The sequence below is a fragment of the Numida meleagris genome, chromosome 3 (genome assembly GCF_002078875.1).
Source record: "Numida meleagris isolate 19003 breed g44 Domestic line chromosome 3, NumMel1.0, whole genome shotgun sequence".
Classification (NCBI taxonomy): Eukaryota; Metazoa; Chordata; class Aves; order Galliformes; family Numididae; genus Numida; species Numida meleagris.
The window spans coordinates 68,863,890-68,877,089 of NC_034411.1; the positions used below are offsets into that span (position 1 = coordinate 68,863,890).

The following is a 13,200-nucleotide window of genomic DNA, read 5'->3' on the forward strand; positions in this document are numbered from 1 at the left end:
TTACATTTGTTCAAATCCATCTCTCTTTAAATACATTATTTTTCCTGGTCTATTTATGACCTGTCAATTTAGATTTTGAGGTTTTTGAAGCAAGGATTGTCTTCCTTCACACACAGATGTGCAACAAACAGAACAACAGCATAATGACTGTGGCCTTTGTTGCCACATTACAAAACATCAACAACAATGATAACGCTATGAATATTGGAAGCCTACCTTAAAAAAAGTAAAGAAAAAAAAAGATTTGTCACAGCCACTGCATGCAACACAACACTGAGAGGTCAGGTACGGTGACCAATCAAATAGCAAGCTTTGTCCTGCTTACAAAGTCTCCCCTTGTTGTGGTTACTGACTCTGATCTGTTACAGCAGCAATAAATTTTGTTCATGGTCTTCAGATTTCACAAAGAAAGTGAAAAAGGAACAACTATCATGTTGACTCCAGTCCTTAATTAAAAAAAAAAAAAAGAGAACAAAAAAAAAGAAAGCGAGAACAAGATAATGAGAAAAAGAAGAAGAGAGCAAGAAAAAAAAAGAAAAGAGAAAAGGATAAGAAGTAAAAAGAGGAAGTCTTTTAAACAGAGGGTGAGGACAAACGGAGCTCATCTGTATCCACCAAAGGCTTCTGATCCCTATTTTCCAGAGGCTGGGCAATGCTTCCTTTCCAGATGACCATCTCTTTCCCAAGCTATTCTTAGTTCCAGAATTTGCAATGGAAGAGAGCCATTTCTCTGTCATGCTGTAAATCACATACTGCAGGGAAAACTTGACTGCTGGGATGCTCTGAACAGGCTATATGTTCACAAGCCATATTTTCCCCTTGATCTCAGTGATGACATACTGGGCTTGGCAACGTCATGAGGAAAAAGGAGATTCAGGTAAAGATGAGAGTCACATAAAATACAAGCTTGTTTGGGCAGAAAGGCTGTCCTTGGGAAATGAAGTGCAGGTAGCTTCATAGTGAAGAGGATTACAGAACTTTGTCAAGCCATCAGACGCAGAGAGTAAAGTAAAACAACAGAAGTCAAACTGCTGCAGTTGCACAGATGAGTGCATCTCTGGAGACTAAACATTAACTTATGTTAATGAATGTCAAGAATAATGAATTGAATAATTGAATATTGAATAATGTCAATAAACATTTAGATATAGCGTTGAGAGACATGGTTTAGTGGGGTTATTGGTGGTAGGTGGATGGTTGGACTAGGCGATCTTGTAGGTCTTTTCCAACGTAGTTAATTCTGTGATTCTATGATTCTATGATTATAAAATATTATTACAATACTACTTCAGACCATCAGCCATTATGACTTTCATAAACTTCAGATACCCTTTTCACTGAGTAGAAGTATAATCAACCAAATAACACACACCTCGCTAATATTACTTTCAACCCTTCTGTGTAAAACTACTGATGCACAATCTGAAATGTCACTGCACACAACAGTCTCTTTAGCACGGACAGTTCTCAACATGGCATTACTTCACCTGTATTCAGACCAACCTGTCTTCACTGTCCATCAGCAGTATTTTCAAAACAGTGTTACATTCCTTCGCAAACTTCCTCTAAAATTCAATAAAATCTTCTCAAGAAAAACCAATCAAGTGAGTGTTTTATGTAGTTGTACAGGTACAGCATAATAACCTTAATCAAATTACTATGCTACATATAAAAGCAAATTTACAGAGAAGAGCTTCCGTTCACAAATCAAGAAGTGCTGAAAACATAACTTCAAGAAAAACTTGCAAATCAAGAAAAAAAAAAAGGGTAAAATAACAAAGTAAGGTAGTTACCTATCTCCCTTTGGTTTTCTTTTTTGTACTGTCTTCCCTTTGGGTCGTCTTTCACTTCCTAAACAGGGGGTCCCACCAGGGCCTGTTACCCGTATTGATTCAAGGCCTTTGGAAGATTTCTTGTAAGTAAATTCCACTGGTTCTCCTTCTTTTAGGCTTCTAAATCCTTCCATGTAGAGCTTGCTCTGCAAATAGGAAAAACACTCTTGGTTACCACTGCCTTAAAAACAGTCTTTACGTTTATCATCAACAGGACAAATTATCCTGTCTACCATCCTAAAGTATATACAGGCTGAATAACAGCTTCCTCTGCTTGAGCTACCAGACAATACTACAAATTTTAGTCCTAGATGCACTGAAAACACTATTCAACACTGAACAAGTAATATTATTTTTTAGCACGAACAAAACTGAAATATTTTCCTCTTCAATGTTGAATGCTCTTGATCTAAGAAGGCAGAGAAGTGCTGCAACCTTAAAAGTTCTACGACAGCTGTAAATGAAAAATCTTTTAAAATGAAATGGAAAGCACAGATCTGTATTTTCATTCACAGAAATTATGAACACAAGAACAAGTGAAATAAATACTAGTATGTCTTCTGATATTACATAGTAGCAACAAAATCTCGGATGAACTGAAACCAACAGAAGCTCACCACCGATTTTAATGCAATGAAGATTTTAATCTCGATTCTTATAAATTACATACAATAGTTAATTTATAACCCAGGACCAAAGTGATGAATTTAACTCTTAAATAAAATGATTGTCAAGTTAAGTTAGACAATTTATTTTTGGGGGGAAAAAATACAACAGACATTGCTTGTACTAACCATTTATTTTAGAAGTTATACGTGAAATGAGTGAGATCAATTGGACTTAGAATATTTTACAAAATATCTGTCAATTTCCAAATGCATTCTTGTATTTTTTACACAAGAGTTACAAAACATGCTTTCTTCTTTCACTCATGAACGCTTCACAGCAAAGAAAGCAATTTATCAGTTGATTCTTATCAGCTCTCCAGCACTCACTTGGCTGTGTCATGCCATTAAAGAGCGAATCTTCACTGCAGGTACTGCCCCACTCAACTATACATCAGAAAGAGCCAAGCAACATTTGACTAAGTCACATCCACTGCCCCCAAGTCCAAATAGGGAATGCGCAGACATAATAGATTCACAGAATCATTAACGTTGGAAAAGACTTCTAAGATCATCTAGTCCAACTGTCTACCTACCACCAATATGTACTGGCTGCAGGATCGAGTCCAGAGAGTGGTGGTCAATGGCTCAATGCCTGTATAGAGATCAGTGCTGGGACCGACACTCTTTAGTATCTTCATCAGTGACATTGACAGTGGGGTTGAGCGCACCCTCAAGAAGTTTGCTGATGACACCAACCTCTGAGGTGCAGTCGATACACCAGAGGGACGGGATGCCATCCAGATGACCTGGATAGGTTTGAGCAGCGGGCCCAGGTGAACGTCATGAGATTCAACAAATCCAAATCCAAGATCTTACATCAGGGTTGAGGCAACCCTCACTACCAACACAAGCTGGGGGATGAAAGGATTGAGCGCAAACCTGTTGAAAAAGGCCTGGGGGTGCCAGTGGATGGGAAGCTCAACATGAGCCAGCAATGTGCCCTCGCAGCCCAGAAAACCAACCATATCCCGGGCTGCATCAAACAAAGCATGGCCAGCAGGTCAAGGGAGGTGATCCTGCCCCTCTACTTTGCACTGGTGTGGCCTCACCTGGAATACTGTGCCCAGGTGTGGAGTCCTCAGTACCTGTTGGAGTGCATCCAGACGCTGGCCACAAAAATGATCCAAGGGATGGAACACCTCTCTAACAAGGACAAGCTGAGAGAGCTGGGGCTGTTAAGCCTGGAGAAGAGAAGGCTCTGAAGTGACCTGATAGCGGCTTTTCAGTATCTAAAGGGACAGTACAGGGAAGAAGGGAACAGATTCCTTAGCAGGGTCTATGGAGATAGAAAGGGGAAATGGCTTCAAGCTTAAAGAATATACATTTAGGTTGGATATAAGGAAAAAGCCTTTTACAGTGAGGGTGGTGAGGCACTGCAACAGGTTGCCAAGTGATGCGGTTGCTGCCCTGTCCCTGGAGACTTACAAAGCAAGGCTAGATTCAGCCCTGGGCAACCTGACCTAGCTGAGCATATCCCTGTTCACTGCGGGGGAGTTGGACCAGATGACCTTTAAAGGTCCCTTCCAAATCTAAGGATTCTATGATTCTATGATAATAATGTCCACAGAACCATGTCCCTAAGAGCACATCTACATGTTTCTTGAACACCTCCAGGGATGGTAACTCCACTGTGCAGTCTGCTCCAGTGTTCCATCACTCTTTCTGAGAAGTTTTTCCCAATATCCAACTGGAAACTTCCCTGACACAACTGGAGACTGTTCTCTCTTGTCCTATTGCTGTTACGTGGGAGAAGAGGCTGACCCTCACCTCCCTGACATGCACTCCCTGTATCCACGTTACAGGTATAAAAGTCTGGAGCGCAATATTAAGACAGCTGAGATCAAGCTGTTTTACAAATGCTACCCTCTGGGGCCCACGTCACAAAGATTTGCTGGCAAAAGGTACTGAGAACAGAGGTCCAGGGCATGCACAGAAAGCTTAACCTCATGTCAGAGTTCCAGCTTTCTTTGTTGTGCCCCACGGCATTATCTATGGATTTGTGTCCGTGACAAGGGGACAGCAGGCCCACAAGCCCAGAGAAGAGAGAAAGGAGTAAAAGAAGTTTTGGTGGTTTAGGGGCTGGCCCGGCGCGGCAGCTAATGCGACAGGAGACCCGCAGATCCACGCCCTGAGGAAGACAAAGGGAAAAGGGAAAAGGCAGGGAACTCCTAGGCGGATCTAAAACAAAACAGCAGCACCAATCTGAGGAGGAACGTTAATTTACGAAATATTACATCGAAATTGAGGCCAACAAATCAAAACAGAGAGAGTTACAAGCTGAAATTCTTACTCCATAAGCTGCAGGAGGACCACGTGCTTCTCTGCCGCTTAGGAAGTGAGCTCCCTCTCCACCATGTGGCTTCTCCAGCCCCTCCAGAGGCAAAGACCCCTGTGCAGTGCAGCTCCTCCCCTCCCCCTCCGAGAACCAAGTACCCAAAAAAGGCAGTCTGCAGAAACCAGGAGATTAACTCTTTAACTGCCAGTGCTTAACGTGATGTTATGATGTGGAATACCGACAACAAAAAAATCACAAAACCATGACAGCCTCACTCCTCCATTAAGGCTTGTGTTCGAATTGTGCAAGCTGAACTTTATTTGGGGCTTGGAAGAAAGTTTGTGACTCAGAGCACTGCAAGAACATCCACTGAGGCACTAGAGACTGGTTTATCATCCTAAGAGACAGTATGGCAGCAAATCAGTCTGTTTGCACAAATACACAGTTGGTCTCTCAAGGAAATCACACTGAAAATCCTGTAACTCATAACAGGAGAGCGCAGCCCAAGAAACGTAGAATTGAAATGCATACATGACTGCATGTACACAGTGTCTGAATTTCTACTGCAATCAATGAAGATTGATTCAATATCTTTAGTGAATCTTAGAGCCGTCTTCCAGAGTGAGAATCAGCTGCGTAAGCACCAGCATTTGTGCCAGCTTAGGTACTGTGGGCTGTCTCAGAAGACAGTGGGTCACCTCTAATGGCTGTGTCACCACTGCCAGGCCCATGCAGTGGCTGGGACATTCTTACACACAAAATGGCACCATACACTCTTGTTTTGGCATCTAAATTCCATGTCTGGTGGCTGCTTTCCCCCTGTAGGTTGTACTGACAACGTATCTTCACAGACTTTTAACAGAGCACAAAAACAAAAGCTGAGTCCACACATAGGAGAAGAAAGAAGTGTTCTCTTCCCAAGGATAACTGAAGACAGGACAAGAAGCAACAGGCTTGAACTGTGCCAAGGGAAATTTAATCTGGATGTAAGGATAAGTCAATCAGTACAAGAAGAATTAAACAGAGAAGCCTGAGAAGTGGTCAAATTCCTTTTGCTGGAAACAGCTAAGACTCGGTTTTACAGGGCACTGAACAACTTAACCCAAGGTCCTGCTTTCTACAAAAGGCTGGACCAAACTACCGCAAGAGGTCCCTTCTAACCACACTCTTTGTGACTCAGACACACTGGAGCTCACTCATACACAGTAAAATGGAGAACAGCATTTCTGCAGCATTGCTAGACTGAATTAAAAATTAAAAGAAATATTCCCAATTATTTTGTAATGAAACCATGTCAAAGAACACACGCACCTTTGCTTCAAAGAGCTCAAGTACTGGACCAGCCAAGTCTACCCAGCAACAACCATTCATAATGCACCAAGAAATTTGTAACATTAGTCTGACAGAGGGATTCAGTTACTTCTATTTTTTCCAGCAGTGAAAAGTAAGCACCAACACAGCCCCACCGGTTAGAAAAAGGCTATTTTTGCTTACCCAGTTGCACAGCTCTAGTGCACGTGGCTCTTCCAAAAAATGTTTTAAGTGTCGTTAAGCATTAAGACAAATACTTGACAGGGAAGACAATAATTCTTATAAACCAATAAGCCATCCAGCGTTATTTCAGGCAAGCCCTCCATTCTGAAATGTCTGCACAGCGGTAAAGAAATCTGCCACAATGAAGAAATACCAAAATTCAGAACATTCAGAAGATGACACTACTGCTTGAAACAACTGATTTTGCCTGTGCCATTAATCCATCCGTAGGTTCACCCACACCTCTTTAACAGCCAGGAGGGAAATCTTGGTAAAAGGAAAGGGTAAGTATTTTGCTCCCAAATAACACCTATAGTTAAATGTTTCAAAATCAGACAATTATTAGAACACAGATGTGTACTTATCACTAAGGGAACCTCAGCAGATAAACATAAGCTTGGATTTTTCTCTAATACAGAATATGGCATGGATGTTACTGTCTTTTTGTTTAATTACAACTCAATGAAGATACAGTTAAGTCTACAGCAAGACTTTTTCCTTTGAAAGTCTCAGTTTATAAAATAAACACCAAGAGGCTGATATCTGATATGCACATAATGTTGTATCTTCTACCTTACTTCAAAAGAAAAAAGTACTTAAAACACAACCTAAGACAAGACATTATTAGTAGCCTAAAATGTTTCAATTTTTTCTCATTTCACTTCTAACAAGAGAATTTTCACTTCCAAATGAAGCATACTTAGAAGAGGGTTTTTCTAAGTATGTTTACCAGCTGAAGTTATGGTACAATTATCATGCTTTCATAAATCATGTATTAAGCAATTTTTGAATGCTTTTTTCCCAAGCAGTTCTTACAACAGGAAAGATTAAAAAAAAAAAAAAAAACACAGTCCAAATGACTTGCACAGCACCTTCCTTTAACACACCTCAACAGCTTATTGATGCTTATTGATGCTACAGATGGATTTGGTGTCTCTGACTTACTATGAACATGTGTACAACATTGTCAGCCTGCTCATAGTGAGATTCTCTGTGGATGCAGTAACAATTCAAAAAATGGCGTTTGGAAACCAGAAGAGAATAAATAAGTAAAAAATAAAAATAAAAGTCTAAAAGCCTTAGAGTCCTTCTCAACTCTGCCGAAGAGCTGGATAAAAAAATGTCTGTAAAGTTGATAATTTAACATGAGGAGTCCTAGCTCAGTATTTCCCTCTCATTACTTAAACAAATAAAACCCCCAGAATTAAAAGCAGCCAGAATTTCAAGTCAGTGAACCATTCCTAGAGCCCTGAATGGGGCGTATGGGCACACTGCCAACAAACAAAGGGAAACTTAGAAGTGCCATGCTTTTCCCTCTTTCTCTCTTTCAACTGTCACAGACTTTGCTGTTATTTTTACCAGAGTCAATACAGTGGTTTCAGGCAGTTTGGTGGTTTTTTTGACAGTGCCTTCTTTTTTTTTTTTTTTAAAAAGGGCATCCAATTATTTCTTGATATTTTAGCTCACAGTGTAACATCTTGCACATCTCCTTACTAGCAGCAGCTTGGCCCAGAAAGCTGTGAACTTCACAATAACTACAAAAAAAAAAAAAAAAAATTAGAATGAAAAATCCACAATCACAAGTTCTTGAAAAATATTACTTAGTGTGAAACAAATCTCAAAATAGAACACATATAAGTTGCAACACTCCCTCAGCTCTACAGAAGAAAGGAAGTTTGGAATTTAGGCTCATTACAGGGGTCTGATCTCCGATATTCAGCGTGCATTACTTTTATTAATACATCCAGGGGGTCAGGAGAACAGGTTCCCAGGATGTGCCTCCTCAGCACTTCTCTGCTGTTTCTGGCTGGGGCTGTAAACAACTGGGGCAAGCATTAAATTCTTGGGGGGAGGGAGTTATTCGGTGGCAATTCTGCTTAGATCATTTATTTTCCGTATCTCTCATTTCTGCCTCTTTTTATCTAGTGATTGATTGATTGCTCCGTACAATGACCAGATGCCACCAGTATGCTGGGTTTCACAAAGTAAGAAAATGGTTTTCCCTCTGAAATTACCTACAATTAAATCCAGATACGAGGAATAGCATCCTGAAGCCCAGCCAGGCTGAAGGACTGCTGCAAGAGTCCACCAAAGTTCATTTTAGGATGTTTGTAAAGATAATGTATTTTTGCAGACAGAATGCTAAAACAAACAAAAAATCCACTGTGTTAAACAATAGCCTCTCAAAGAGCAGCAAGTCGCTCTGCATTTACATGGAACCCAAAGGCCGGGCATCCATGCAACAATCTAACCTCCTGCCACTGTTCCCTCCCGCTCCCTGCTCCTGCTGACCTTAAAGGTCTTTTCCTGCTCCTAGAGGCTTATCTTGCACCAAATCTGGCACTTCTCAGTCCTCCCCATAAGCCAATTTAACCCACTAATCTGACAGGAAACAAACTCAGTTAAAAAAAAAAAAAGGGAAAAAAAAAGAAAAAGGTGAGGGGGAGGAGTAAGAGGAAGAGGAAATGGGGATAGATTTCTGTTTTTCCAGTGAGCTAAATCTGTTCACAGAATGGTTCAATGAGCTCCAGGGTGCACACAGTGGACACTGCAGCTACTGAAATTAGAACATACTACTCGGTATTGAATGTTAAAAAAAAAAAAAAAAACATCAACCAACAACAACAACAAAAAAAACACCACCTCAAAAAACTTCCATGTTACTAGTTACAGTACTTAATTTGCAGTTTGATTACAAAAATATTTCTAATTTTACTTTAAAAATAAAGCTATAAAGATCTTGCATTTCTCAAAGACTTGCACTTCAGGTGCGAGTCAGTGAAAAGCCACATATACAACACATAGACGACATTTACTAGGCAGGGTCTATGCAACTTTACAATAGAGAAAGAACTGGTACTGAGACAGGTACAGTGGTGCAGCTGGCACACCACAGTTTCACATCCTTATTTACTTGGAATTTGCTTCTGTCTTGCATTTCCACCTCAATTGCAGTCATTTTCATAACTTCATTCCCTTCATCATCCTACCACTGTGCCCATACTCTTCTTTACTGAGAAGTGTGCAAAAGTATTTATTTAGCTTTTGAACAAAAAGCTCTCACACTCAAAACCACTCCCTCTGTACAATGGATTAATTTCTTCTTTCTCCATTTACTTATACTTTACTAAATATACTTTTATTAGTTACATAATAACTTCATAAATACTAACTCAGCTTAACATTTTCGGTTCTTGTTCCACTGAGAAACGAACTTTCTTTGCTTATCTGTTCTTCCTTCCATTCACATTACCTTTTCACTACCAACAGCCATGCTAGGAGACAGTCCTCTGCTAGAAAGAGACAAGTGATTTCCCACAGTTCTCTTCATTTTTCATTACTTGGTATTCAAGTTGAACCTCTTCTCCATGTATGACACTTTGCTAATATTCTGCATAACTTTCAGTATTTGCGTTCAGGCCATGAATGCTATTTGACTGTATTTCTGCCGCCTCTGTATCTGGTTACACATTCAGCACCAGCTGTTCTAGTTTTGTATACTAATGAAAAGAATATGGATAATAAACATCTCATTTGCTTTTCCCTTATCTCACTTTGCTTTCTAGCCATAGTAAGTACAATTTTCTGTTACCATTTATCTATCCTTGGTCATGTAAGGCTTTTTGCTGTGCTTCATATGAATCAGGTCTCCACAGAGTCAAAAATCCACCAGCAAACCTCAACAGAAGCTGCTGTGTGAGAGTGCAGACACGGCAGGTAGGGAGAGAGCATTCCATGCTGCACGCTTTTTCTTTTGATTGCATCTCACCACTTTGTCACTTATATTGCCTCTGTGATATCTTGAAATCACACCAATAATCCTAGGAGGCTTTAATACCCTCCGAAGTCTACCATGGAGCAGCATCTTTTTTCCTGATGGTCTCCCAATGGTTGAACACATCCCACTGTCTTCACTGCTGCCTGGCCACACCACCTTAGGGAACCCTATGAACCTCCCCAGGTCAGGGCTGTTCCCCTCATTTCTTTGCCACTAACTCCACACCAACCTGAGCGTTGTCACTTCATGCAGCAGGAGCAGCCTTTTTTTCCCGTTACAGATACCCTGTAGGTACCCTGTAGATACCCTGCCATAGGGCAGTTTTGCAGAAACCCAGAGGGTTTTTCTACAACAGTCAGGAACAAATGAATATTATCACTCAGGCAGATTACCCTCTTAATTTTCATTAGAAGGAGGTTCTGGGCAGAGTATTTTTTAAGCCTCCTTTCTGTTAGAAACCCAAACCGCCCAGGCAGAGGTCTAGACAAGCAGTTATTGCAGCTCTTTTCTATTACCAGAAGAACAGATGTGCCACAAAAAGTCCTGGGCCTTTTCCTCCCGAGTAGGGGACTGCACCAAGACTCTTCAGAACAACAACAACAAAATCCAACATGTGGAACACCAGAAAATCCATGAGTGCCACTAAGTCTGGTTCTCTCATTTCTTCCACAGGGGATATAAATGGACTGAAATCTGCCTGGTGAATCTGATAGAGCTTTCTCCCTTTTGGCACCTCTCCATGAGCTTAATGGTGAGAGACAGCACACAATATGGCTATGATTCACTCATGTTAAAAATACACTAAATACAGTGTGAACACAGTTGTCCCCTAAAAGATCTAAAAAATCAGAAGATTTCAAAATGGAGTCCCATAAGTATAGTTGGAACTGCAAGAGCACAGGAAAGCACCATTTACAACCCACATACTTTGCTGCATTTTCCACGCACTGAGAATTTGCTCCAGTAGAAAGCACTAAGTCAATGGTATAGTTATTTCACCTAAAACTAAACCACAACTTCCTTCAGATTTACTGTACCTTTTTGGTGTCATTAACCATGTTTTCAGAAGCAACTGCAGCACCCTCATTTTCCATGCCTGCCCTACTCCTGTGCTTCTCTATTCATCTCCTAGCATCGCAGTGACAACCCCTATGCCATACGTAAAGCTATATAAAGCATTTCCTCGCCACCTCCTATCATCTCAAGAGACTACATATACTTAAAAAAATATTAGGCCCAGACTATGCTGCGCTAATTCAAGTGTAATGGGATCTCCCTACATGCACCTTTCCCTTTTCCTGCACAGAAGTGGCCTGGAAAAGAGCCATGTTTTCACACTGCAAACCCTTAACATCAATCTCTGGGAAGCTGTCCTTAACCTTTAAATTACATTTCAACCAGTGTTGAAAAATAATACTAGGAAAAAGCAAAGAGGTTTAAATGCCTTTTTGTGTCCTAGCTTTATGTGAGAAAATTGTGTTTCACAATTGGCAATTACAGTAGCCACAGGCTGAAATACAAAAACAAGCATTTTACACTAATGACTAAATACATTAGTACAGAGACAGTTCAACTCACTGTGTTCTCTTGGCAAAACATACCCCAGTTATACCATTTGTCTCTTTCTTTCTGAAGTGAGGTGTAACAGCTATCAACAACCAAGAAACAGCAGTTTGTGGGGAGATGGTAGAGGGGTCATGTAGGTAGGTTAAACTGGTTACAAGCCAAACATACCATGGACAGAATGGATCTTACTTGGGAACAGTAAGTTGGCTAGGACTGGAGAAGTGGGAAAGGATGGAGCTCAACAAGAGGAATGTGGCTGGATCCTGCTGGATGTCAGCAACTTGAAGTGATCAAGAAGCAGGGCACGAGGCAATGGAAGGACTGGGCCCTGTCAGAAGAGAAGGGTTGAAGCTTACAAGGAGTGAGCTGGGGCAACAGCCTGGCTGGAGATTCAAGCTCAAACATATCTGTGGATTGTCACTGGCCAACAGTTACAGAGGTTACTGGTTCTCAAAGCTGATGAACAAACTTGTCTCTCTTCCTACACTGTGAAAGCACAGGAGCAGCTCAGGCCCTAGAAGCAGAAGTCCATCTCTGCTACCACCTCCTTTTTTCCTTCTTCTTCCCCTATCCTGGCTGGTCCCAGCTATCTGTGGACTGGAGCCCAAAGAACCAACCTGTCACATCCTGTCTGTAAGAGAAGGGAAGGAGTGACCAAATTTGCAAAGATTCACTGGTCCTTTACATATCCTCACACCATTACTGCCAGGCCCTAACCTGAACAGTACAGCCTGAGAGTCTTGTGACACCAACCTTGTGGGTCCTCACCTCAGAAAACCCAGATCCTCACCAAGGAGGATGCTTTCTGAAAGCCTCCATCAGCTGCATTAGCGTAAAGCCCTTCCATGCTTCAACAACCTCTTCTAATTCTTCAGAAAGAAAAAAGCTGCCTAAAAGCAATTGCGAGAAGGGGAGCGAGGGCGTAAGTGAGCACAGATGATACTTCAGCCAACTGGGAGTAACTATGCCCTAAGCAATCCAGAGATAAAAATCCATTATCTTGTAAAAAGGAACCTCTCTCAAATTGTTCTCAAGTTTTGGGGCAAATATTGTTCTTCCTTTTATAGTACAGATGTCCTTGACACCTGCTGAGGACTCACACTGCACTGCACAAGGTCCTGCACAAATCACACAGCCATGGCTTATCAGCAGGAAATATGCAGATATTGTTAAATCATTCGGAGCTCAGAATCTACATTTGCTTTTTTAAAAATTCGATTAAGTTGTCAATATACAAGTGAAACAAGGGTAAAATACTGCTCAGAATATTTGTTCACTAAAAGTCAAACCCACCACCAAGACTTTATGCACACAGAAGTGACAAAACTGGCGGGGCTAGAATGTAAGTGCTCATAAAGCAGAGCGGTGATAAAAAGGTTGAATTGAACAAAACTGAAGTTTTGTTTAAAATTACTTTCACAACATAATCATGTACTATAACAGCACAATCAAACAGTGCTATTTACACTATATTATCAATTCCTGACTTAGGATTCAAGTTCTCTAGTACTTCTAAGGGTTTTTTTTTCCTTCAGTTGGTTTGTGTTA

At 40.9% G+C, this 13,200-nt stretch overlaps 1 protein-coding gene across 10 annotated transcripts in view; it reads right to left on the reverse strand.

Moving 5' to 3' along the window:
- LIN28B (lin-28 homolog B) overlaps window positions 1-13,200 on the reverse strand; it is a 92,292-nt gene that overhangs the window by 36,773 nt on the left and 42,319 nt on the right. For all 10 annotated transcript variants that reach the window (XM_021391672.1, XM_021391678.1, XM_021391674.1 and 7 more), the window contains one exon: window positions 1,794-1,978. In XM_021391672.1, the coding sequence (XP_021247347.1) occupies window positions 1,794-1,978 (185 nt within the window). The remainder of the gene's footprint in view (window positions 1-1,793; window positions 1,979-13,200) is intronic.